The 27,517-nt window shown below is 49.7% G+C and overlaps 2 protein-coding genes across 2 annotated transcripts in view; both read right to left on the minus strand.

Annotated features, from left to right (window-relative positions):
- Window positions 1-27,517, minus strand: part of PLXNA2 (plexin A2) — a 213,755-nt gene that overhangs the window by 153,571 nt on the left and 32,667 nt on the right. The gene's annotated exons all lie outside the window — the stretch shown is intronic.
- Window positions 3,210-27,517, minus strand: LOC309626650 (uncharacterized protein). The gene is made up of 2 exons (XM_082387631.1): window positions 22,594-27,517; window positions 3,210-22,492 (listed from the first exon to the last, which is right to left on the minus strand). Exons 1-2 carry the CDS (start codon window positions 22,868-22,870, stop codon window positions 21,864-21,866), a joined length of 906 nt encoding a protein of 301 aa, XP_082243757.1. The 5' UTR covers window positions 22,871-27,517; the 3' UTR covers window positions 3,210-21,863.

Below are 27,517 nucleotides of genomic sequence, written 5' to 3' on the forward strand. Positions count from 1 at the left end.
AGCCCTCCATCTCTTCCCTCTTGCTGCCTGCCGCCCCACCCCCATGCTCAGGCTTCAAACACAGGAGGAAATTAGCACGAGGACCCCTGTCAACGCAAGCAGTGACTTGTGAACATGTGCTCGGGTTATTTCTCCTCCACTACAAGGGGTCCGGGGCAGCTCACAGGGGGCTTGTATTTTTTTTTTTTTTTTAGAATTGTGTGTATGTTAAAGTCATTAAGGTTTGAAAAGGGGTGGTGGGTAGGGGAGTAAAGGCCATTATATGGGAAGAGAAGAAAAATGACCTGTCTTCAGGCTGTCAGCAGAGGAAACGCCTCTGCTTCAGGGAGGGGGAGAGGGGCTTGGTTAGGGGGTCTGAGTGGGCACCTCTGCACCTGGGGAAGAGGGGTCATTGCCCGGTCCATGCCTTGGCTACGGCAGTGGCCGTGGCTGCCTGGGAGTGGACGGTCACCATGTATGTGTCAAAGAGCTACCCACAAGGAAGACAGCTAGGAGACAGGACAGAACCAGAAGAGCCGACACTGACCCAGTCACACAGTTAGCCAGTGGTGGACAAAGCAATGAAGACACAGGTCACGCGACACCATGGCCCAGTCTTTGGAGACTTGGCTCCAGTTAAGACCAGCTCGTGGTAGGGAGTTCTTGCTCCTCAGGAGCATTTGCTGCCACTGCCCTGAATTCTGAAGCAGCCGAGGGGAATTGGGGGTAGAAGACATTGAAGCTAGGGGAAAGAATCGTAATGGCTATGGCCATGGTCAGGTCAAGTTTTTGGCGTCTCCCTTCTGCCCAGGTTTGAGGAGGGCTGCTAGGGGCTGACTCCTCTGGCCTCCCAAACCCCCAGCCTTCCAAGTCCCCCCAGCACTCACTCGGCAGGAAAACTCTGGCCTCCAGGCCCTGAGCCTGCCACCTCTTCCTTCCTTTCAGACCTTATTTTGTCCGCACAGGAGACAGATTTGCAGGGTGGTTGTCTGGAGTGACACGGCGATGTTGAAAGTTACCAGGAGCATCGCAGAAGCGGTGTCCCGGCTGGGGCTCTGAGGATCCCCCCACCGACCCGCTTGACTCAGCCTTTCTCATCCCTAGCAGCCCCTTCACAGAGAGGCTGTGGCCTTCCCAGGCACTTTTGTCACCTCCCCAGGCTGAGGAGAGTGGGGGCAGGAGGGGTGCAGGGGAAGGCCGTGACTGTTATCTAATCCTTACCCCAGGTAGCTGGGCCCTGAGGGGTGAGTCCCAGTTCCCCAGAGCACGTGCTTCAAACCACCACTCAAGTGACAGCTTTTGTTTTCCTTGCGAGGGAAGTTCTGGAAGGATGAAAGTCCGATCCCACTGGTTGCTCCACAGGCCTCCTTTGCCAAAACATACTGTGAAACGACCCCTGACCTCCCCCTCATACTTTCTCTGCTCTACCTCCCATCAGCCCTGTTTGCCTCCCTCCTCTCTGGGGAGGGTTAGACAGCTCAGTAATTTAGGGATCACTAGCAAGAAAGGTGCAGAGGTCAGAAGTCAGTGAGAGGCTGGGAGGGGAATTTCACCCCTGCTCTCTGGCCAGACCCCCTTCTCCTAGAACCACCCGCTACCCTCATCTGCAGACCAGCCCCCATGGACCCGGGCAGGAAGGGACAGGGTCTGGGCATGGGAGGTGGTAGTGTATCAATAGATAGGAAGAGAATGTGTACTTTTAAATCATGTCCTGAAAAACAACTTTCAAGATGTAAACTTGAACTTTCTTATTTGGAAACTTAGCTAGGAAAGGAAATGCTACACTCCCCGGAGAACGCACTGATTTAGGAAGTTCTATTACCTCACTCCATCTCCTCCCTGCTCTAGCTGCTACACAAACAAAAGTGAATTTACTAATATCTGTCCTCTCTCCCCCCCCCCCCCCCACCAAGGCCTGTTCAGTCTAGCTCAGCGCTCAGCTCAGCTCCAAAGCACAGAACTGGAGAGGCAGTGAGTGACACAAAGGACTCAGAGGAAGAGCTGGCTTATCTCTCTTCCTTGAGAAATCAGAGCCACCAAAAGAGCTGCAAGAGAATGTTATTGCACTTCCGTAGCTACTAAAAGCCCCTTGCTTGGCCCACAGGAGTGGAGTTTTTGGGAAATGACATTCATGGAAGGTTAGCTCAAGAAAGGCCTTCCCATGCAATCTCCTTATTTTGCAGAGAAAGAAATGGAGCGGTATCGGCCATTGTTCTGCTGGTTGCAGCAAAACGAGGGCTCTTCTGCTGTCCTCTTCAGGTGCAAGAAAGGGAAGGGGCTCGCACAGCTGCCTTCCAGCTGAGCCGAGCTGTGCGGGGGTCTGCGTCTTGGACTCCTGGGTTGCCACCCACCCTGGGCTGCCTCTCTCCAAGGAGAATCCACTGCTGGGCGATGAATGAAAGCAGCTTCACAGGATGGTCAGCTCTCTGGCTGGGAGAGCCAGCAGAGGCTGGGATCAGAAGAAGGAAGGCTTCCCACCCGCCGGGCTTTCTCCACACGTGGGATCCAGCTGGGGCTGCCAACCTCCTGGCCCAGAAAGAGGGCTTTCCCCCTCTTCCTGTTGTGTACCCGGAGGAAGGGGGAAGGTTGAAGGCAGGGAGGATGGTGGAATTTATTCAGTCTGCGATGGGGAGTGAAAGCTCTTCTGGGGCTTCCTCCCCTTCCAGGGGTGAGGTCAGAAGAATAAAGGTCACAGATGGACCAGCCACATGTGTTCTTGTATGTGTGGGAGGGAGGGAGGGGATGGGGGCACCAGAATTTGACGACTCGGACAGGAGAGAAGTTGCCGATGGCTTATAAACCAGACAAGGTTCATCCTGAATCCAGAGGGAGGGCAGTGAGCGGCCTATGAAGTCACTTTCTTGAATGTCACTAACATTTCATTTCACCCACACTCTGCCTTCCTGTCTCCTTTTTTCCTCTTTCCCTCTTAACCTTCCTCAGCAGGGGATGGGGACCAGAGGATGCCGGAAAACAGGTCTGCAGGGCGTCTTTGACTCTGCTGACCATCAGCGGCCAAGAGCTGCTGCTGACAGAAAAGAAATGAAGGGGCAGAGATGGAGGGCAAGCAGATGTCTGCAGCTGCGGCATCGCTCTGCATGGTGCCCCCAGCCCCCCGGCCTCCGAGGGTCCCACGCTGTGGATGGGGGGCCGGGCCAGGTGCAGTGGAGGGCCAGGGTGGTTCTCGGAGGGGGGGGGGCGGGGGGGGGAGGGCTGTGCCCATCCTGCTTATTCCATCCCTCCGTTTCTTTTGCCTGGGGAACAGATCATAGAAAGAAGTGTATCTAGTGCTTTAGGCTGAAAATGTGGCTCACTCTGGGGCTGATGGAAAATAAACTGCACTGTGGCGTCTTAAAAAACTGCCGTCTTTTTATTGGGACTGAGAGATGGAGGACTCTCTTTTAGGCTTGAAAGGTATCCCAGACTTTTGAGTTGTTTCTACTTCATATTCTAAAACTGTGCCATCTGGTAGAATAGCCACTAGCCACATGGAGCTATTTCAATTGAAATTAATTAAAATTCAGGAAAACCAGAAATTCAGTTTTTCAGGTGCACTAATGCATTTCAATCTCTCAATAGACACTTGTGGCTAGTGGCTACTGTACTGGACGACAGAGATATAAAAATTTCCCTTATCACAGAAAGTTCTTTTGGACAATGCTATTCTAGAAAGTCTCTGACTTGAGTCTAACTTTCATTTGTGGTTTCTCCAGATGTTCACATGCTGTCCTGCTCCTTAGGAATGCAGACTGACTGGCCTTGAGGGTGGGTGTTGGGTAGGGTGAGACACGGAGGAGGAAAGGGAAGTGTAAGAGTGTCACAACTATTTTGTTCTTTTCGCCAACCTGTATGCCTTCTTTAGACCTTGAGTCTCTTTGCTAGTACTAAGCTACTCAATTTGCCTGGGGAGGAGCTGCGCTGGGTGTCTGCTGTGGAGAAGGAATTCAGGTGGCAGCTACAGCCAAACAGGTTTTGCAATAATATCCTGCCTCCCATCCCCACCCGCTGCTTCAGAAATATATCTGAGGAAGGTATACTGAGGGCAATGCTGGATAAGGTGGGTGCAGTGTCATTAGCCTGACTTACTCATCATACCCCCGGGCCTCCAATGGGGCGGGTATGGGCAGAGATAGGGACGGGGGACACAGGCTGGGGATGAGGCAAGTGGTCATGCTTCAGTCAATTTTGAAAGTTGTTGACATGATGGAGATGGGATGAGAGATGCAGAAGCAGATACTGGGCCACCCAGCTAGTCCTCCCACCCAATTCACTCACGGCCCTGGCTGCCTCACCCGCTCTGGGAGGTCCCTTGATGGAGAGGGGTCAGGAAGAGTGCATGCACACACACACACACACACACACACACACACACACACCACACATCTCCCACCACCACACATGCGCAGACACATACATGCACACATACCACATACACCCTCCCACACCACACAGGCATGCATGCTCACACGCACACATATGCACAAACCACACACACCACATATGCACACACACTCATAAACACATATTCACACCACACACACATAAACACATGTACACGCACAAACACACACGTACACACACACATACCACACATACATACATCGTGTAGTTCCAGGGAGATTCTGGAAAGAATCTTTAGCCCAACTTCTCAGTAAGCCTCAGCCGTTCCTCCAGGCTCCAAGGGGGCCAGCAGATGGTCCCAGCCAAGCAGGCAAGCTTCCCAATGCCTCTAAAATCAGGGTCTCGGCCCCTCCAAGGCCGACAGTCCAATTAAGCTTTGTTCCCACAGGTGAAAAGCAAATGAATTCAGAGCATTCCATCCCTTCTTTGGGGCATCAGCCCTCAGCCCCCCACCCCACCCTGCACTGCTGCATTTTCCCATATGGCCTCCTTGCCTCTCACACTCTGCTCTGAAGATTAGGTTACTCAGGGATCACAGAGCCCAGAAGGATCTCCTTCCAAGAGGTCCTCTAGATGGCAGGGACCTGCCTGAATAGTTCAAAGGAAAACTCTGGGCTCAGAGGCTTGGCCTCCATTAGGAAGCCTCTCTTGGTCTAGGAGGTGGGTCCCTGGGGATTAAGCCCAAAGATCCCAGTACCTCCCATGATGCTCATGTTTCCTTCTCCCAGGGTCCAGAAGAGCTGTAGGAAGATCCTCGTGTTCTCCTCTTTTGCCAGGGCACCTCCTCCTGCCTGCAGAGCTAACTGGCATGACTGGCATAAATATATCCATATATCTCTCTATAAATACACTCATCTTTAGCTATATATATCTTTTCTTCTAAAGACTTGGCAAGAATTCCCTAGAAGCCTTTTCCATGACACAATAGAAAACCACCAGAGTCATCAGTTTGATTGTTCCCACAAATACAGCTTCGGGTTGACCTCTGCAAAGCTCTCTTGGACCCTGATTCCAGTAACTCAACCCCTCCAGCCCTCACCAGCCCCCAAACCCCTGGCAACCACAAGATACAACTCAGTTTTCTGAAGCTGCCATTTTCTTCCTCGTTGGCCTCTGTCTGAAAGCAAAAATAAAAATCCATTGCTTTTGACCTATCATCTTAAAAAAAAATAATAGGCTTTGTATCTGAGCTGCAGCTGGCAGCAGGAGGAAATGAGCCAGGCAGCAGGATCCCACGGCACTTAGGGACACTGTGGTTAAGAATGGGTTGCTGGTGGTTTCCGAGTGGGCTAGACCTCTGTGGGCAGGATGCTGGGAGCCACTGAGTAGGCATCTACCCAGGCTTAACAACCACTGGGGCAGTGAGCAAAGCTGTGAGGGGTCTCCCTATGAGGCTCCTTGGATAAACAGGAGAAACTCCAGGGCAGGAAAAGCCACCCAGGTAATGACTTTCGAGGGAGTTATCATTAGGCAAGAATCTGAGAACCCTATCTTCATCACCCTGCATCAGCATTTGCTGGAAGGAGGTGGGAGGGAGTGGTGGGGGGGAGGAGGGAACAGCTGGCTCTTCCATCTTTTTTTTCCCCTCCACTGTTAAAGGCTTTGCTGGGTGGAGGTAGCCCCTGTGATAGGGAGGGTGGGAGGGAGATGCAAGAGGGAGAGGATATGGGGATATATATATATGTATAGCTGATTCACTTTGTTATAAAGCACAAACTAACACACCATTGTAAAGCAATTATACTCCAATAAAGATGTTAAAAAAAAAAACTTCATTTACAGAATAAGAGAATCAACAGAGAAATGCAGGAAAGGTAATCTGGCAAAACCCACGAACCCACGACTACACCTCCTATAACCTTTCTTGTTTAGTATTCTTTCTTTTTAAAGTTGGGTTGTTATCGTTGCACCAGAGAATGCCAGCAGGTGTTGCTGGCAGCTGTTTAATGACAGTGTCAAGAATGTCTTTCAGGAAGGTAAGCTTGGAGGCAGGAGGCAGTGATAGAGAAAATGGGATGGGGGAAGGAGAAGGAGGCCCCACATCTGCGGAGAGGTAGCTAAGCAATGGAGGGCTGCTCTGGGAATTGCAATGTTATTTTGTACAAAGTTCTTCCTGTAGGAAGGAAGGGGGAGGGACAAGAGACACATTTCAGTGTTTTGCGGACCTAAGAATTTTAGGTGTCTTTGGGCAAATACTTTAGCTCCTCTCCTCCGCATCTCCCCCTTTCTTTATAGTTACTGACTCTCCTGAGGATTAAATAAAAGGACCTGGAGTCCCTTGGAGAGGGATCCCAGCAGCGCCCTCCCCCTCCCGGGGTGATGAGCCCTGCAATTATTCCACATCTGGAAAAGGTAATGGCTCCCATCCTGGCAGAGGCGTGTCACAGACCAGCAAGAGAAAGATGTTTCTGTTACCTAGCTGATCTCAGTTCTGCAATGAGCCAGAGAGACTGTGGGAGGCTGGATGGGGAAGGGATTGGGCAGCAGCCTTCACAGCAAATGCATTCCTCGTGAACACTCGAAATCTGAAATTCCTTCCTGCTCTGTGCTCAAGCTTAGCTCCCTACAACCGACCTCGTGAAGGCAAACCTGAAAACCTCTCCAGTCACAAATCTTCCTTGGAGAGACCACAACAGCCAGAGCTGTGGAAAGATATCCTCAGGGTCTTGGTCCCCCCTGAACGGTTGCTCCCCTTCCTGCTGGGACAGTGACCAAGATCTGGTGAAAGTTTCTGGCATTTTTGTTCTCCACCCGCAGGACATTACCAGGCCACGTATTCCTGGGCTATAATCTGCAGAGATCAGCTTCTCTCTCTAGGGCCTAGCTCATTCCATATTCTGTTTTTTAATGGGGAGGAGGGCATGGCTTTGGGGTAGCAGTTGAAACACGCAACGGTAATTGCCCTGGTCACAAGACATATGGTCAGGCTACAAGGGTGACTAGCAGTAGAAATGTCTCAGAGTGTCTGAGGCGGCTAATAAGATGTAGGGGATGGGGAGGGGGAAGAATGAGAGCACTGATCCTAACATTTGCTTTCCAAATGCTTTCACACATATTATTTCATTAAATCTCCTCCTTAGTCCTTCGAACTAGGAACCAGAATCATCAATGTCTCCATTTTAGATATAAGGGAACAGGGTAACTTCCCCAAGGTCAATGGCTATAGAGCCAGGGCTGGAGCCCAGGCTACTTGATATCTGGGCTCCTTTCCTCCAGCTCCACACCACCCCATGCCTGAGCCGCACCGCCAGAACCTCTGTGAGAGGGCGCACAGTATCCTGTCTTCAGGGGAAGTGAGAAGCCAGCAAAGACATCCCATGCCTTCAAATAGACTGTAGGTACCTGAGGAAAGGCCCGTGGTTGTGTTGTCCTTTACATCTCCCATGGCCCATAGCCTACAGTGTTCCCAGAACAATTTTTAAATGGTTGCTTTAGGTAAGATATAAGGAAGAATCCAGCAAGAGAACTGAGGCATCTTGGGGGTTGTGAGCTTCGAACCACAAAAGTAGGACTTATGTCAAGGCTCCAGGGCTCACTGACTGAATAATCTATCGGGACCTGTTTACCCCATCTTCCACGTGGAGATAAGAATATCCACCTCTCGAGGTGCTAGCAGAACTAAATGAGGTGGGAAATGAGAAAGTACAGTGCATGCTGTAATTCCTAACGTTGGGTCTTCCTGACCCTGAGGTTCAGGAGGTCACCAAAGATAAGACAGCAGAGAGATAAGGAAGGTCATCTTCTGAGGGTCTTTAGAGCAGTGCCCATGCCCTCCTGCTCCAGGTGGGTTGGGTATAGTGCGCCCAGGAGGGGAGGGTGGGCTACGTTCAGGTGGCAAACGGTCTAGTGCATGGTAGACGCTCAGTGAATGGGTTTCCCTTCCGTAGCTGCCCATGCTAGTAAATCCTCCATAGTGAGAAGCTGGAGGAGAAGGACAAAAGGATGGTGGTGAGGACCATCATTAGGTCAAGGTGCCTTGAGGATCCCTCCTAGCCTCGGGGTCTGAAATGACGTCAGAATACATCTTTAAATAGGGTCAGCTGGCACCACTGCTTACTCTTCCGTGCCATTCTTTGCGCCTCCGCTGAGTTGAGGGGTAAATAGGAAACACGGACGACTCTCACTCACGTGTTGTGCCTGGGAGGGGGTGGTGGGTGTGGTCTAAGTCGCCCGGCTCACCGCGGGGGCAGGGCAAGATGGCGGTCTTGTGGTCGATTTGGGGGCCTGGGCTGACCTATACACGTGGGCCACAGAGAAGACCCAGAGCAGGTAGGGAGGCCCGACAGGAGGGTGGGAGGGTGCTGTGACTACACCTCCCCATCTGTCTGAGCCCCTGGGAAAAGCCAACCTGGGGCGGAGGTGGAAGATGTGAATACTGGCTTGCATTTCCCGAGGACTCACTCTTTGCCAAGCACCGGGCGAAAAGCTGAACATGCCTGATATCATTTAATTTTGAAAGCACCCTTCAAGGTAGGTATCATCATTCTCATTTCGCAGATGAAGAAACCAGAGCTCAGTAAGGCTAATTTTCCCTATATCGCCTACCTAGTAGGTGGTAAAGATTTGAACCAAGATGATCTGATTCCAAAGTCCACATTCTTCCCACGGCACATGCTGGCCCCATCCAAACAGCCCACCAGTCAGGAGCTACACATAAAATACCACACCTCCTACAGCATGCACTAAATCAGCACAAGGAGAAGCTGGAGGCTGGCAGAGAGCAGATCTTTATCAAGACACTTCAGGAGCAGAAGAAATATTTCCACCCTTCTCCCAGCCAAAGAACTGGCTGTGTTTATAAGATGAGACACATTTTGAGGGGAGAGGAGGGAGGGTGTAATCTCAAGCTAAAATCACTGCCCACACCAAAATAAACTTGAAGGCAAACCGGGGCCTCAAGGATTTTGTTTAATTGCTTATGTGTGTGTCTGGGAGCATGTGAGTAGGTGTGGGGAAGAAGGGCAGGAGGAGGCAGGTAAGGAAAAGCAGTATCTTTGTCATACCCAGTGGCATTTATCAACTCTGCTTTCCTCCCCAAACTTACACTTCTCCCCCACTTACTTATTTCCTGTTTTCTCTTTCCTGCTCTGGAGCAGGGTTTAGTGGATGAGCAGACTTTGGGTGGGTTTGCTCTCCAAATCCACCACCTACTGAGTTGTCCAATAAATACATATGACATGAATGAATGGGGAAATAATTTCACCTCCCTGAGCCTTGGTTTTCTCATCTGGAAAGATACATAGTTCTAGTCCCTGTGTTGCAGGGCTGTTGGGAGGATTAAATAAAGCAAAGTGCTTAGCACAGTGGCTGGCACAATAAATGATGTGATGACCAATAAATGTTTGTTGCTTTGCTCAGTTTCTCAACCTCAGCACTAAGACATTAGGGGCAGGATCATTCTTTCTTGTGGGGGCTGTTCTGTGCATTATAGGATGTTTATCAGCATCCCTGGCCTTTATCCACTAGATGCCAGTAGCACCTCCTGCCCCCAGACATAACAATCAAAAATGTCTCCAGATTTCACCAAATGTCCATAGAATCACCCCAGTTGAGAGATACTGGCTTAATGTAATTAATGATGTTATTAGCAACAAGTAATATATTTGAAAGCACATAGTAGGCAGTGATAGTAATATTCATTTTTTTGAATGAGCGAGTGTATGAATGAACACGCTAAGTAATCATGGGTGTAGTTCTGCATCTTCAAACCCTTGGTGGCAGGAGGTGTACAGTCTACTGAGTTCTGGACTCCGAAAGGTTGATGGAATCACAGAGGGGGCTGGGCAGGGCACCACCCGGACCACCTTGGTGTCTCCGCTGACAGCTCTCTTTTGGCATCGACCTGGTACCTACTGGGATTTGCAGATGGAGCACTGACAGGTGGGTGAGGCTGAGAGCTAAGTGAAGCTGAAGGAATTTTTCCCCCTGGGAAAGGGCAGTCCCAAAGGGATCTGTCTGCAGCAACTGATGGCTTGAATTTCTGTGTATGAGATGTGATTGCTTGAATCATGTGCACTCTCCGAAGAATCTCATCCTCTGCCCATGGCCAGCCGTAGACATTGCTAGGAACTTCTGAAGTCCTACCTTACCTGGAGGACACAGCTGCAAGCCCCTTTTTGACTCCCATCAAGAAGATGTCTTACTACTGGGGCAGAAAGATGACTCCTGTCCTAGGAGTTATTCCCTCCTCCCCCTTCCCCACTTTCCCCCTCTCCTTTCTTTCTTTTTAAACATGTATTGAATCTCTGCTACATTAGTTGGTCCTACAGACACAGAGATGATAAGCGCAGCCCCTAACCCAAAACTGCTGAGTGTACTGAGGGCAGAGAAAAGAAAAAGGGTGATGACAATACCTACAATGATAATAGGTAACATTTACTGAGCCCTTATCCTATTTTGGACACTTATCCTATTTTGGACACTGCTCTCTGTGCTTTACCTGTATTGGCTCATTTACATGTAGCTCCACAACAAGCCTGTGAGGCAGAAACTATTATTATTTCTAGTTTGCAGATGAGGAAACAGGCACAGAGAGGCGAGGTGATTCTTACTATGCCACCCAGGTACTAAGGGGCAGTCAGGAGTGGAATCCAGGACACCTTGGGCCTGGACTCTTCTTAACCGCTATGCTCCCTGCTCTGATAGCCATGTGATGGGGTGCTATGAAGCACACAAAGGGGGGCCTTCCTGGAGGAGGTGATGCCATAGTACCTTGAAGATGACAAGGTGTTAGGTGGGTAGGACAACACGCGCAAAGTCCCGAGGTGAGAAGGCCATGGAGATGCGTCAACGTTCTAAAAGCAAGTCTTAGCCTCCCTGTGAGCACCGCCACCCCTGACCTCATGGCTGGGTTAGAGCCGTGAACTCAGCTATCAGGACTCCTGCCTCTGGCCTGGGCTGGTTCTCTGGACACTCACTCGGAGCCACCCATTTGGCCTCCTGTCCTAGACTGTGCTGTCTGATTTGGCTTTACAACCAAGACCGGGGCTGATACTCTGTCTCCTGCCTGTGAGGTCTTCAACGAGCCACTCCTCCCTTAGGCCTGATCTAGTCTCCATGCTTCAGCCCTCACTCACCTCTTGGTCTTGATCTGGGTCCTTTCTGTCTCACCTTGTTCTGCTGCCACTTACACCAGGTTTGGGAGTGGGAGTTTGTGTGTGTGTGTGTGTATGTGTACATGTGAATGTGTACTTGTACTTGTGTATGTGCGTGCATATGTGTACCCGTGCGTGTGTCTAATACGTGCATGTGTACGTACGTGTGTGTGCACAGTAGGTGGTGAGTATGGTGTATGCATGCCTGTTACAAGGGGTACACACCACTCGATGGTCAGGTAGGCCCAACATTTCATCTTCTGTCATTTAAATCTGATACATATAAAATAGATGAGAGCAAGATGCTTTGATTGAAGGAGGATGAAACTGGGGGATTGGAGTGGTCACCTTAGAGCTCAAAGGCACACTGTCTAAAAACCATTAGACAGACTCAACATTTTAGGGTCATAGACTGCTTTGAGAATCTGATGAAAGCAATGGGCCCTCTACACAAAAATTATAGACATACAAATGTTTGCATAACATTTTTGGGGGTAGATCATGAGCCCCCCTGAATCCAGGAACACTGGTTAAAAGTCCTGTGCATTCAACTTCTGCCACATCCTCCAATGGGTCTCCCTGCCCCTCTGACTTTGCGGGGGAGAATTATAAGAGGTTGGCAGCTGCAGCACAGGGAATGATGAAACCCAGACAAGTCCTGCCATTGCTTCGTTTGCTCAAGGAGGAGAGAGGCCCAGGATTTGGAAAGCACAGCCTTCTCATACTCAAATTCCTATGACAAAGGCATGGCTGTTGACATTGCTCCTACATGGCCAGCCCTAGGTAGCTTGGGTGTCAGAGATGATTGTTGCCTCAGTTTCCACACTAGCTTAAAGCCCGTGAGCTCCTCTATCTAGAATGGACAAAGGATGGGCATCCAGGGTCCGACCATAGTGTCATTGCTGGGTGATGCTGGGCAAATCTCTTGACTCCTCTGGGCCAGTTTCCTCATCCATAAGATCACAGCCCATGGGGTTGTTAGGATAACTAGATGAGCTCAAAATGGGCGCTATCTACATGAAAGCTCTTTACATACCTCAAACCATTAAGTAAGTTTAAGGAGGTTCTTAGTATCTTGGCATTCAGAGAATGACTGGGAGATTTATACCAAGAGAGTTGTCTTCTTCCGGACTGGGAACCAGGGAGGAGAATGGAGATCACTTTTACTTAAAAGGAGCAAATTGAGGCCCAAGATACAAAATGATTTGTCCAGGGTCATCTCTCGATAAGTCCTGGGGTAGTGGGGGGAGCTCACAGCTTAGGGCACTTAGCTCCGGACAATCCCAGCAACATCCAGGGGTCCTGGAGTCATCTGCTCCCTCTTTCAAGGCTCCCATCCCTCAGCCCAGGAAAGAGACTCTAGAACAGCCTCTTGCTACAGCTCCCCTGGTCCTTTGTGCTCAGGTTGGGGCTCTAGTCTACTACGAGATGCAAATCCACTTCCAAGTTCACCGTGAGGGAAAAATGAGAAGGTTCTTCATTGAGTCTGCCTGCTGTTAATGAGCTGATCTGGGGGAAAAGACTGAGTGAAAATGAACAGTCGCTACCCAGAGTCACTGGAGTGCTCCTTGCAGCCGGCCCCGATGTATGTGTTTTATGTGGCGCTCAGGCTGCCGGTGCCTGGGGCCCACAGGCAGGTTTATGAGATTAAAGCCCAGTGCCCAATAAATAATTTAGCAGCTTACTGCAAAAATACAGACACGCAGTATAATAGCTACTATCTCCAGCAGCCTGATGTGTACGGACATTCTAAATGCACGTCACTTTCATCTACTTGCTTCCATTTGGTGCGGGGTCCAAAACCAAAGAAGGAAGAGAAGAAGAACATCACCTCCACCCTCTGTCCGTGTCCTGCCACTAAGATGGGGTTGATGAGAAAGAAAACTCTTCAACACACTAATTATTCAGGGATTTGCTGGCTGTCCTTCCCCACCACCCACCTCCTTCCATCTCTGCTCGATTCTTTGCTTGCGGTTCCTGTTTGGGTGTGCAGAAAGAATCTGAAATCTCCACTAGACTAATTATTCATTCAGAATTTGGTTTTCTTCTCCCAGGGGTGCCTTTTATGGAGCAAAGCTGGCTCCAGGTGCTGGCTCCAGGTGCTGGCTCCTGCAGAGTCACAAGTGACTTGCTTGTGGATGCAGCTCAAAGCTGAAAGAAATAAATGTCACCGCCATGACCACGAGAATCCTGGCTGAAGTTCTAATGAGGCAGAAGTTAGTGGTGATTGATTGGTAAGACTTGGTCTTGGGCATGAGGGAGGGGAAGAGGGTTGGAGAGGGAAGAAGGAAGAGGTTGTGGGGGGGGGGGCGTCACAGGGAGAGAGGGTGGGAGAAGGCAGAGACACTTGCAGGCAGTGGCTCCAAGATCTAGAAGCATCAACGGGACATGAGTGGCACAGAGTAATCTATGTAGCCGCATGAGCTAGCAGCAGAAAACGATGCCAAAGGGAACCATCCTCTTCTTACTGGAAAGTTTACTGGCTCTGGTCACAGTTCAGGGACAAGGGGCTTCAGTGGGAATGAGGGACAGTGGCAGGATTCCCCTCTAGCTCTTGCAGAAATCTGGGAGGGTGGCATCCACTTCTGTACCAACCCCTTGATTCTCCTTCTGTGGGTAGCACCTACTCCAGACCCACTGGCAACTGGGCTTCTACAGACACCACCAAGCTTACCCAAGCCCCCCTACTTTTTGTGCCTCCTTGGCCTTGGATGCATTTACTGCCAGTGGCTGTGGTTTATCTCCCGTTGTTTATGGCCTGGGACAGGCTGCCTACAAATAGGTCCCCAAAGAGTGGGAAAATGCAGGCACCTGCCATTCTGTGAAGCTCTTTCCAGAAATGAAAAGGACAGTCATAAAATGTGGCATGCGGGGGAGGAGGTGGGGTGGGGGTGACATGCATCATAAAAAGCGTAATGGACTAATGCTAATACACAGACTGGCTGCAGCCCAGGGGTGTCTGCTGGGTTCAGACATAAATATTGGGGAGGCACCAAGGAGACAGATTTTTTATTTCTTTGATTTGATGGGGAGAGGTTGGGCATAATTTTTCTTCTATTTCTCTGACTGTGGCCATTCCTCCGGCGAGACCACCAATCTGTTTGAGATTGAAGCTACTCAGTGTTTTATGGCTTCTAGAGCAGTTAGACTCTTGGAAAGACTGGAGGTGCAGAAGCATTTGTGGGTGCATCACATTGCCTCACAGGGTCAGTCCACTTGGGGGTTTTGTTGGCATCATCCAAGATCTTGCAAGTGACAAGAGATCAGAATGGGGTGAGTGTAACCGTGCTGGATGTATGCTTGAATGCATGTATTAGTAACTAGGTACCTGCCCAACATCAGGCAAATTTTGAACGTTAAAGGGACTGATTTATGTCCTCTGCTTGGTGGGAACCAAAACAGCAACCCCAGAAATAACCCAACACGAATCTCCATCCCCTCTTAACTTCAGGCATAAAGAGTACAATAGCTGTTTGTTAACTAGTGGCAAATTCAGGTACTTCAGGACTGACCCAAGCACACTGTTTTCGAGGGCTTTCTACATTCTCTGGCTAATGTTGGCCATTGGCCCACTGCTATCTATCCACACATTTGCCTTGAAGTATGCCCATACACAGAAAGGGTAAATGTACAGTGGAGGTATGGGCAGAAGGCAGAAGCGAGTAGGAATCCTGTATAAAAAGGGCCTCCATTCCAGGTGAGGCTATGGTGCCCTTGCCCTTTTCTTCGTACCTTGAAGCCCTCAGCGCCTAGGAGTGGTGCTCGAGCTCTGGGCCCTGAACTCAAGGATGGATTCAGTCCACCTAGAACCCTGGGCTACTTGAGAATAAAGACAAACAGCAGAAATTGTGGTGCCTATGGTGGGGTGAGGAGGCCCAGCTCAGCCTTTTACTGTGTGCGAGAAAAAGACCGAAGGTGTTTGGAATTCATGTTGCAGTTCACCATTTGTTTGGAAGAGTTAATTTTCCATGTGCTGTCCCCGAGAAGAGGTGGGAAATAAAGCGGCAGTCTTCCGAACGCCGTGGGTACCGAGAGCTAGAGCCTTTCGTCCTCTGCATCTGGGTTGTATGTGAGAGGAGAAAGAGGAAGGGAAGTGAGGAATCTCATTGGGTGTGGAAGGCCCATGATAAGCAATTGAGATACTTCTTTAACCTCATTATAATCCTTATGAAGTAGATATTATTATTCCTGTTTTAAAGATGAGAGCCCTCAAATCTGAGTTTCCAAGAGGTTACATAACTTAGCTAAGATCACAAACTTAATACATAGTAGGGTTAGGACTTGAACTCAAACCACTGTCTTCTCACAATGACTTAAAAATACAAAAGGAAAAAAAATCAATAAATGATGATTTGGAGGAAAAATTATTTTCAGTCTGACAGTCAAAAGAGCAGGGACAAGTGCATCTCTTATGCCAAGTGGTGCATATTATTCCCAGTGATAAGGGGGGGGGTGTCACCACGTGTGCTATTGTTAGAAAAGGACTAGAGGACCCTTGTGTGCACGATGACGTGTGATTACTCAGAGGGTGAGTGGGGCATTGAGTCTCCAGCGCTGACCTGGGTGCCTGATGATAATAAATGCCTGGGCTCCCCAGTAAATAAATACGCTGCAGATTTGCCTGGGAAAGCACCTCCTCATGAGAGAGAGCTCATCCTCTCCCACCAGGTGTAGCAGTGGGCTCTTTTATGTGTGAGGTTAACCGGCGCTCTCTGGATGGAAACCCTTGGAATCAGTTGTGAGTGGGGGTCTTGCCCAATCATCTACCTAAAAATGAGGCCAGTTGGGCCTATCAGTAGGGGTTTGGCTCAGCCCCTTCCAACCAAGCTTGGGGCATACCAAGACGTTCCTCTTCCCTCAGTTGGCTCATAGCCACCTGAAAGTCTGAGAAAGAAATCACCAGAGTACCTAGTCTTTTAGCCTACGGTTAAGGTTAGACTTAAAGAAGACCTTCCTGACTCTGAGCTGTCTGACCCTGGACCATAAGCAACCAAATTGGCTCTGGAATATCCTTTCCTAAAGATTTCAAAGAGAGGGAGAGATACCTAATTGCTGCCCACAGCTCTGGGCAAGGGGCAACCTTCCCTCCAGCCTCACCTTTGCTTGCTGATATTTTAGTAAAGGCCCAATACAAATATAGAATGTATAATTTTCACATCATTCTTGGCAAATCCCAGGTGCGCCCCATTAGCAGAGTTCCAAGGATGCCATTTTCTATCAAGAAAAAGATATGCCGCATCGTAGGGCCCTTAGCTAAGGGCCCTATTAATAGCGATCCTAATTATATGGCTGCAAATTTAATTCATAGCAATGATTAGTGTCAGAATCAAAGGCATCAGCATCAATATTGATGGAATTGCATAAGCTCCATAAACAGAGAACAAGCATTCGGGCCCATCCCCCCAGCAGTGGTTTGCTGTTAACTATTACATTAAATGTCTCTTCCAATTTTACCAGATCAGAATGAGTCCATTTCTCAGTGTCCTCCTCCCCCACCCGAAACCTTTGCCCGGCCAGCTCTGAATGGGTATGACTGGCACACAAAAGATCCCAGACAGTGTCTTTGAAGGAAAGCCCGGGGCCTCCAAGGGATGCACGGGTGATGGGCCCAGGCCCCACGCTTTACACGGCAGCTCTTGGCCTTGTCAGTAACACTCCTTTGTCTCCCCTTCAGAAAGCTCACAGCAAACAATGATGCCTGGATAAAGGGGAGTCAGCTGGGGACTGTGTGTGGCACAAAGGCTGCCACCCCATCCATTGTGGCCTGGGCTGAGATGGGTGGGAAGGGGAGGAGGAGGCCTGAGGGGAGTGACACAAGGCAGCGTGTGCCGAGGTGACAGCTGCCACGTCCCGGTTTTCCAGGGGATTTTGACTGGAAAGAGTGCAAAGTTAGGCCTACCACTCTTCTCTCCTGCATCTTTTTGCAGCTCTCTGTAGGGCAGGTGGTGGGTTACAGAGGGACCAACAGAATCTTAGAGAAGGAAGATAGAGTGCTCAAAGTTAGTGGTTCACAAAGCCCAGGACTGGAGTCAAAGAGATCTAGATTTCAATCCCAGCTGTCCAATTAGTAGCAATGTGACTCGGCAAGTTACCTAACTTTGTTGAGCCTCAGTTTGCTCATATGGAAAATGGACGTAATATTAATCCTTACCTTACAAGAGTATTGTGAGGCTTAACTAAAAAAATACGTAGCTCAGGGCTTAGCACATAGTGAGTGTCTAAGTTATAATAGGCCCACTCCCTGCAAAATAAATAAATAAATAAATAAAGCAGCATGCCTAGAAAAAGGACTCATATGTAAAACTTGAGGTTCCCAAGTCAGTGTTCTTCTGACTTGTCAGAACTTCTTAGCCCCAAGGCAAGCATTTTGTGGGTAAGCAGGCCTCCTTGCTGGCCAGGCTCTAGAAAGATCCTCAAGTCACATACAGTGAGGGCTCAGGGATGCTGGGCACCCCAGACCAAGGGTGCATGGCCAGGCCTGGGATAGGAAGCTCAGCTAGACTTTTGCCCTGGAGAGAACGATCCCCAGACCAATTTTAGGTTCTGCTTAGGGAATGCTTGCATGCTAGGGAAAGGCAGAGGTCAGCCTGAGGTTTTGTGCAGAGGGAACGTTCTTCCATATGACACGGAGAGAAGGGCCCCAAAAGTAAAGTCTAAAAACCTGGATTTTATCTTGCTTCTGTTGCTAAGGACCTGGGTGATTTTGTGCAGATCACTTAACCTTTCTAGGCCTCAGCTGTCTTATCCACAAAATAGAACAATAAACATCTCACCTGCTCAAAGTCTGTTGGCTGGACTAGTTTTCTGAGGGCCTTTCCAGTTATTAAAATCAGGGGAACATTCCTGACCTTGTGTGATGGAGTCTATCTTCCCCCTGGGGGGTGGGGCTGACCCCTTTGTAGGGTCCAGACTCCATGGCCTCTCCTCCTTCCTTGGCTGCACTCTCATCCACCCCTGAACACAGAAGTGTGAGAATTCCTGATTTGCTACTAAAGGCTGCTGATACTATTGCCCCTTCCAGGTTAGGTGGGGACGCCCAGCTGGTGTCAGTAGCCTTTGAAATCCAATGAGGTTTTGGAGAGTGATGGCTGATTGGGACAATCCCAGAGGCACCAGCTCCTAAACTTGTGCCCTATCTTGAAGCCTAGAAACCTTTCTGGAGGCTGAGGCCAGGAGAGGGACAGAATCCCAGGAAGAAACTTAAAGGACAGAACCTCAGGGTGACCTTCAGCACCTTGCATCTCCATATATCTCCTGCTTCTCTGGACAGAAGGACACATGATAACAGGAAGGAAAGAGAAGTTCAAGTAGCTGCAAGCTTTTAGCTTCATCATTGTTGGACTATACAGGTGACTGAGGTGTGTGCTGCACCATCTCCACCTGAAATATTTGTAGCTCTGATTCCAATCTTCCCTTGATTTACCCTGTGATCCTAAGCAATCCATAATAATCCATAATCTCTGTGAATTTCAGTATCACCATCTGCCACGGAGCAGAGAAATATCTCAATCCTTCCTGTTTATCCTAAAATGCTATGGGATTAGTGAGCTAATGGAAACCAAGGGAATCTGGGTCCTTAGAAAAGGATGGTAATGGTATAGGAGTGGTAGCAATAACACTAGTAGAGTCACACTTACAGTAATAATGGTAATAGCAGCAATGGCTGCCATTTATTAAGCATCTGCTACACACTGGGCTCTATATTAGGTACTTCATATCCCCCAAGTCTGACATGCATAGCAATCTTGCAAGGTAGCGTCAGTGGACCAGTTGATGACACTAAGGTCTGCCCAAGATCACACAGTTCACTGAAGGTGGAGTTGTGTAGCCCTAGGATATCATGGTTGGCTTGGGAACATGCAAAGGGCAGAGAATGGCCCCATTTTAGTTAATTCTGCAAAGCTGTAAGAGCCAAACCACCACTTCCCCCAGCCCGGCCCTGAGGAGGGGTCAGTACCTATTGTTTGGTGATATGGGACTCGGAAAGCTCTCACTGGTGACTAATGCAGCTGGATGCCGGTGTCCAGCAGGATTAGATTAGTTCGGCGCAGCTGGTCTAGTCTTCTAAGTATTTTTTTTCCCATGACACAGGGCTGGGGGCAAGGGGCAGGATTCTCTTCCTCCATCTGACCTTGCAAACATGTCACTAAAAAAGAGGCTGATCTGACAGCTCCACTCCCCCAGGGAGCCAGAGAAGAAGTGGGCTTCGGGGGAAGCCTCAAAGATGCTGGTAATAATAATGGAAAGCACTTTTGTTGCCAAGCACCATAGTAAGAACTTTTCATACATGATTTCACTTAGTCCTTCCAACAACTATGCAAAGTGTTTATTACTACCCACTCCACAGAAGAAAAACATTGAGGCTCACAAGTTAAGTAACAATAATAGTGATATTTAAATGCATATAAGCTCAGCACTCCACTTTACATAAATTATTTCATTATGCTCTATTTTTTTCATTAGCGCTTATTATCTTCTAAATATACTGTATGTTGTGCGTTCTCATTATTTTCTCCCCACATTAAGGTATAATCTTCACTAGGGCAGGCGATGTTGACAGTTTTGTTTACTACTGTATACCGAGCAAATGGCGCATAGTAGGTATTCAATACATTTTCGTTCAAGAATGAATGATTTCATTTAATCCTCATTACAATCTCATGCGGCAGGTATTATAACTGTCTTCATTTTACACATGAGGAAACTGAAGCTCAGAGGTCACACAGCGAATAGACTGGTGTCAGGACTGCATCCTGTAAGCTCATATGCTCTTTGTTATGCAAATAGGTTCCCACCTGAAGACAAGAGGACAGCACCAGCTGGTCTTTGGAGGTCCTGTCCAACCTCGAGATATATGTCCATGCTCTGTATCCACAAGCAGGCAAGACTCAATGACCTAAAAGGATGTGCATCTATGTGGTCTGTATTTTCCTAAAGATGACCGCTCTGTAAACATTAGCACCTTGGCCTCTTAAACATTCTACAGAGCCTATCTGGGTCACCTGGATTCTGTGAGCTTGAATCATTACGCTCGTGCTTCACCTGCCCTGAGACAAAGCCCTGAGCTCCAAAGGGCTCCCTCTTGGAGTGCAAAGCACCATGCTGAGCACACAGCCTGACTCCTCACACAGGGACTATCCAAGACTGAAGCACACAGGAGCCGCACAAAAGGTGCAAAACGTAAATGCATCTTTAGTTTCTCCCTTTCAAAATGACTCTGGGAGACCAGGGGCTCTTCCCTGGGGTCAGCTGGGGCTCTGGATAGAAATCCACACCCTCTCTCTCCACCTGTCATGGTCAAGCAGGGGGATGTGGTGGTCAGGGGAGGGGGTTTGGAAGGATTCTGTAAATATGCCCCCTTCCCTGTGCCAACCAAATGCTGCCTTTCCCAGCTTCCAGAAGACCAGTTCTTGGGACCCAAGAGGCCTATAAAACAACAAAACAAACAGCGAGTTTGGCGGCAGGAGCCTGGGCAGGGAGCCAAAGTCATTACTAGGGATGTGGTGGTGAGTTCTGAGCCACCAGCCCACCTCCTCTGCACAGGCCCTGGGGCAGGGGGAGAGGGCATCTGCGGCCCACTACCCCAGCCCCCGGAGCTGCTGAGATGCGTCAGGGACTCAGAGCATTAGCTCAGCGGCCACAGGTCCCAAGAAAGCCGCTAGGTCTCCTAGAATGAGACCCGCAGCCCTGGCTGTTTACTCAATCCAGGGTTCACAATGAGAGACGAGTGAATCATTTCCACTCCGAGGAATGAGTGGCTATTGTTTGGCGGTGTTGGCACGGCGAGAAAGGTATGTTTCTCAGCTTTGCATCCAACTTGGCTTTCCGTCCGCCAAGACAACTCCACCCCACAAGGGAGCCAAGTAGCAGGTTAGGAACTTCCGTGCATGTTTTGGGAGGAAGTATAAATGCCAATGTCAATTTTGCCAATGGATTGGCCATGTAACCTTGGGCAAGATATTTAATTTAACATCCCGGTGGCTCAGTTTTCCACATCTGTAAAATGGAGTGGAGATGCAGGGAACCATCGCCATACTTAGCTGAAGTATTTGTGGAGGATGGAAAGGACCGTGGAAAGATATCTCATAAATAATCAGTGTTATCAAGTAACTGAGCAATAACCCCAGGGCCTGGGAGAGTTAATCCTTTGGTGCTCCCAATGGATTCTTTCCAGTGCCTAAGCTGCTACTGCAAGAAGCTCACAGTTTTCCTGGCCTGGCTCAGTAAATCGTTTGTGAGCTTACAAAGAGAAGAATAAGAATGGGAAGGGACATCGGGCAGCATTTCCTGTGAGCTGCGCACTGGAGACCTTGGGTTGGTATGTCCCATAGGGAAAGGCAGAAAGGATTTTCCTCAAGAATTTCACAGGCATTTTGGTGGCTGCCTTAGCTAATGGGAAAGAAGGTGTTGGCAAAAGAGGCCCCGGTGCTCCCCAGACCTTGAAAAGGCTAAGTCTCTGTGGATTTGCAAAAATGTCCAGGAGTCCGATAAACAGAGGGCTGGTGGGGGTGGCAGGGGAGGGGTGGCCTGGGCTTCTGTACCTGCCTCTCTGCTGAAGGCAAAACTGCCTCTGATGCAGGTGAGGCAGATAGCTGGCCACGCTCTCCTGGGATCTGTGGGCAACAGTGTAAACGCGGCTCCCTTCTCCCAGCTTGGTCGGCATTGGTGAGAGCAGCACCCCACCCTCTTCCAAACACTGTTAACCAGAAAACAGGCTCTTTTCCTGTCACAGCAGTTCTCTTGTTTCCTAGACTCCTCATCCCACGGCCACCCTCCAACCCTCCCCCTCCCCCGCAGACCTATCCACCACATCCTAACTTCCTTCCTTTGCAAACCAGCCACGTCAACAGGAGTCACTCTTGGTGTCTGGTTCTCTTCCAATGCGTGCACGTAGGTCTCTGGCCTGGAGGAGGTACATTTGAGATAAATTTCATGAGCAACTGATGTGTGAGAGACACTGAATCTGGCTGTGGGCATGGGTGACATATATGGAAAAGAGGGCCCCTGTCCTCCAGGACCTGTGGATCTCAAGAGAAGTGGACACGTTATTCAGCAGCTGCTCCCGCACCAGATGCTACTGGAGCAAAGCGGCAGGGGGTCTGAGGAGGGCGCTACTCACAGTGCTGGAAGGGGCAAGGTGAGGGACATGTCACCAGGCCTTGAGCAGCGGGAGAGGCTTCCGGTGGCAGGGCTGCGGGAGAGAACAGAGAGCCAGCACCTCCTGCTGCTGTGAGGCCCTGGGGTCGAGGTGCCAGAGGAGGCCTGAAGAAATGGGAAGCCAGGGCTGAGGCGCTGCAGATGGAGGGAAGGAGCCAATGCGACTCTGTCCCAAACCCTAGAGAGTCCTGCTTCCTGGCCCCAGGGTCTTCTGCCCTCTCAGCTCGGCCCCTTCCCATGCCCCATGACCTGCCTCCTGGACCTCTCCCTTCAACCTGGGAAGTCGTGTTAAATGAGTCTGTAGTCCCTGTCGCCACTACTCTTCCTTGTGTGCTTTGGTATTAGCTCCGGGCATCTCCTACGTGGACTCCCGCCGCCTGCCCTTGGCCAGGAGGGATGTCGGCACAGTCATCCGTGCCCAGCCCCAGAAGGCCCTGCTTTCCCTCCCCTGCCTCTTGCCCCAGGCCTGCCTGCCCTCATCCTCTGGGTCCTGCCTTGCCCCGTCTGGGCCAAGCACCTCCCCGCTGACCCTCAGGGGCTTTCTGCTACACACCCAGGGCCAGCGTGAACCCAGCCATGACTTCAAAGCCCACCCCAGGGTGCCTTGGCCTCCCCCGCTCTGCTCCCCTTCTCTGCCCTCCCTTATCTCCCACCCCTACTGAGGGAGTCAGAGAAATAGGGGCGGCATAAGTGGGAAGGTCATGTGCTTGGTGCAGGTGCCTCTCCACAGCTTCCCTGATCGGTGACCACCCAGTCTCTGCTTCAGTATTTCCACTGACTGGGAGCTCATTCCCTCTTGAGTCAACTCTTTCCATTATGGGACAGTTTGGCTGCAAGAAGCTTCTTCCTCCTATTAAGCGGAAAACTATTTTACAGGAACTCCTATCTGTTGGCCTTCTTCTGCCCTCTGGGGCCACACTGAATAAGTTTAATTCATCTTGCACAGCTTAGTGGAGAAGCATGATTGTGAAACCAGACGATCAAGGTTCAGACCCTGGCTCTGCCATTTACTTGCCATGTGGCTCTTGGACGCATTTCTTTACCTTTTCTGGCCTCTATTTCCTCATCAGTAAAATGGAGGTGATAATAGCACCTACCCCATCGAGTTGTATAAAGATTAGTTAGTAGATATAAAGTTCTTAGAATATCACCTGACACATAATAAGTGCTCAGTAAATCACAGGCTGTGAAGATTCATCTCCTCCTTTCCTCTTCTTCCCTTGGGTTAACATCCTTTTAAAAGTATTCTCCATACAGCATGGCTCCCGCATCCTTGCAGCCCTTGTTGACCTGGCTCTTTGGTTGGCTTAAGCCCTCTTACAATGTTATCTCCCGTGGGAAGTGGAGCCTCCACTTCTCATGACCTTCTGTTAGTGTGGTGAAGACTAATTAACTTTGCTATCAGTGGATCACACAGTTGGCTCACAAGGTCAGTGAAAATCCCAAGATCCTTTTCACTTGATCCTCTAGGGCTTGAGCCTCACAGTACTCTACGCCTTGGCTTCCACTTCGCCAAGTCCTCCAAGCCCCTCCGCGCCCTGTAGACCTTCCTGGCACGTGCTTTGCATCTTCTCAATGTGGCACCCAAGGTCTAGAGGGCCCTTCTCTCCCATCCCCAACTCATCACTTTGTCTCATTCAGTCTCAGAGCAAATCCTAGTAAGCTTCCTCCTCCATGAAGCCCTCCAGGTTAATCACACTGTGGCAGCTGATTTCTCTGGAATTGTTCCATCCCTGTGGTGAATCCTGGCCTGTCTTCTTATCACCTCTGATGCACTGGTCCTTAGTCTAGGCAAGTGTTACACCTCTTGGTTCTAAGGTCTCGTCCTTATTCTGCCTGTTCCCTCTGCATGTTTGTGGCTCAGAAGGCGGTGGCCTCGTCTGCACTGTTCTCTGCCTGGCGAGCAGAGGGCAGGTATGAGCAAGTATGTGACACAGCACAGAACAACACCTCATGGTCCTGCCACTTCTAGGGAGTCTCTGCTTCCTCTAATCGTCCCCACTCGGGGACATCCTGTCCTATGGGCTGCCATGGATGGAGGCTGCACAGTCTGACAGACGCCTGGTTAGGCAGGGAAGAAGTGAGTGGTCCTGACGCACCCTGCTTCCCTCCCCTCTCCAAACTCTTGGCTAGTTGTTTTTTTGTTTTTTTTTTTCCCTTCCTGTGTTGAAAGAGCTATGCGGCCTGGACCATGGCAGGGTTTCCTGGGGACATTCCATAAATTCCTCATGGGCCGTTTCTCTGGGTAAATGGGAGGCCAGTGGGAGCCCGGCTTTAGTATCAGGTGCCTCAAAGGCGTGTGGGTGGAAAGGAAGGGTGAGTCGTCCAGAGGAGAAGGAGGGGTATTATGAGCTCATAGAAACAACTAAAGAATATCGAAGTGAAGAGTGAGAAGGAGAAGACAACTGCAGGTTGGAACCAGCTGTGGGCAGCCATGCCCCCAGCCTTGCCCTTGAACCCTCTGACTTGCCTCCCTAGCAACTTGTCTGCTGGGGTTCCAACAGGGCTAAGAGAACTTGGCTACCTTGAGTGTGTGGCTTGAAAAGATGCCCCAAGCAACCCACTGTGTTGTGTGCACAAGACGCAGAGAGACATGGGAAGGTCAGCCCAGGGCCCTTTGAGCCTGGCTGGGTGGTTCTTCCTTTATTCAGTCCTCGTCCATCCATTTGGCAAACATTAATTCCCTAACTCAGATCCAGGGCTGAAGAGAATGGAGGCCCTAGCCCCTGGCTGAACCCCGCAGCAAGCCTGAACCTGAAGACTGTTCTCAGCCTCCACCCCCGGGGTTCCGTGGCTGCTTCTTTAAGTAAAACAGGTGTCAACTTGGATGTCAGGACAAGAGGCAACTTGTCCTCATCTCTAAGCTTGGACGAGTCACTTTTCTTCTCTGGGCCTCAATTTTCCTGCCAAATAACACTAGTATTGGGCTAGATGGTCTCTAAGGTTCCTTAGAGAATGGTTTTATTTTTCAAGACAGTTTTGAGGCCCATCCCAGGTGGGAACACTTGGTGAAAGGATGAGGCAGAAAGAAGGAAATAAATATGAACAAGGCATGATCCCTGCCTTTAACAGAACTTTCAAGAGAATAAAGGAGACAGAATCACAGGAATGATCCAGAACAGTGACTGAAGGTGCAGGAAGGACAGGAGAAAATGCTGAGCACCAGTTTAGTTGTGGCTCCTGCTGGCCCTACAGAACCTTTGTGCAATTGAGAAACAGGTGGTATTTATGGGCAGATGAGTCAGCTCGAGGAGCTCCTCTCGGGGTATGTTTATACCCTAGGGCATATAGCTTGACAAGGAGAGTTCAGGTTGGATTTCAAATCCCATAGGCCCCTTGGCCCAAAGTCCCTGGGCAAGTCACAATCTACCCAGCTGTATAGATAACCCTGCAGGAAAGAAGCCAGCCTCAGGGGTCCAAGTTGAACCCTGTCTTGATAGAATATACCACTTTTTAAAAATTGAAGTAGAGTCGATTTACAATGTTGTATCAGTTTCAGGTGTACAGCAAAGTGATTCAGTTTTAAATATATATATATATATATATATATATATATATATATATCCTATTTCAGACTCTTTTCTAGAGTACACCACTTTTAAATCTTAGTGGAATCTCAGAAGGCCAACTCCTTCCCTCTCCACTTCTGGGAAAGCAAACGTCGGGACCACACTCATCCTCACTCTCCCGTACCTGAAACCAAGCCAGGGCCCACAGTCCCAGGCCAAGTGGAGGGCACAGGACAGGTACAGGTAGGCACCTCTCCACAGAGTGAGGAAAGGGTTAAAGGGCTTTGGTATTATAAGAAAGAAGGCGTCTCCACATCAACCCAGACCAGTTTTTCTCACCTCCTTTGGCAGCAACTCAGAACAAGCAGAACACGGAAATTCTTCCTCAGGCTCCCTCCCTGCCACCCTCCTTCTACATTTCCAAACAACATCTCTCCTGAGGCTCTAACTGGATTAGGAGGAAAGAGCCACAGGGCTGATGTCAACATCAAAGGGTGAGATGTGGTAAGGTCTGGCCTGTGCCTTGATCCACAGGTGCCAGGACTGGGGAAAGGTGGCAGGAGGGTGAGCTTGGGAAAAAGGGATTAGCAGGGACTGGAAAGAACGTGGCTGCTGTAATCCCACGTAATAAACCAGACTGTGCTCCGTCTCTACACCTTAAGTGCTAGACAAGCAGGTACAAGCTGCCGGCTTCAGCCCGCCGTGCAGGAGGCTTCCCGTGCTTCCAGCCCCAGACGGCCCGTGCCCTCCCATGGGCAGAGGTGCTCAGAGCAGGCACAGGATAAGATGCCTACTTCCTCCTGTCAGCTCAGGTCTTGGGGGTGAGGGAGGAGGGGCAGGGAAGAGACTGCGATTGCAGGAAGAGGAAAGACAGGAGAACGGCCCCTTATCCAGGCACCATATACCATCCCAGAGAGGCACCACCATCGGCTGAGAAGTGAGACCCATAATGTGCTTCAAGCAGCTGCTCTGGACTCAACAAAGACTTTTGATCAGTACAATCACCTCTATAGACTATGGGGAGGGATTTGTGATGTGGGTGATTCATAATATAGATAATCAAAAAATCAGTTCTACTTGATTTGGAGATAGTGTTTGGTTTTTTTGTCTCCTTTAGACAGATGCACCTTCCTAATTCCTTGGAGTTTGGTCAATATTGAAATATGTTTACATTACCAAGACACTCACTGACCAATGGGTAGAGGAAGCAGCTAGAAGATAAGCCACAAATTAACCCCTACCAACTCTCCCCACTCTAACTGTTCCTGCCCCAAGAAAACTGAGTTGCCTCTAGTTAAATCTCCATCAACAGTAACCTTCCAGAAGAGGCTCTCAGCCGGGGAGCTGAACAGCATCGGGGCGTCCAGGCTCATGGAC

The sequence above is a fragment of the Balaenoptera borealis genome (assembly GCF_965194805.1).
Source record: "Balaenoptera borealis genome assembly, chromosome: 1".
NCBI classification, from domain to species: Eukaryota; Metazoa; Chordata; class Mammalia; order Artiodactyla; family Balaenopteridae; genus Balaenoptera; species Balaenoptera borealis.

Coding starts and splice junctions, on each gene's coding strand:
- LOC309626650 (XM_082387631.1), bottom strand. CDS start 22,870: ATGGGAAGGGGCCGAGCTGAGAGGGCAGAAGACCCTGGGGCCAGGAAG. Junction 22,493..22,593: donor ACCTTGCCCCTTCCAGCACT/GTGAGTAGCGCC, acceptor TGAGATCCACAG/GTCCTGGAGGACAGGGGCCC.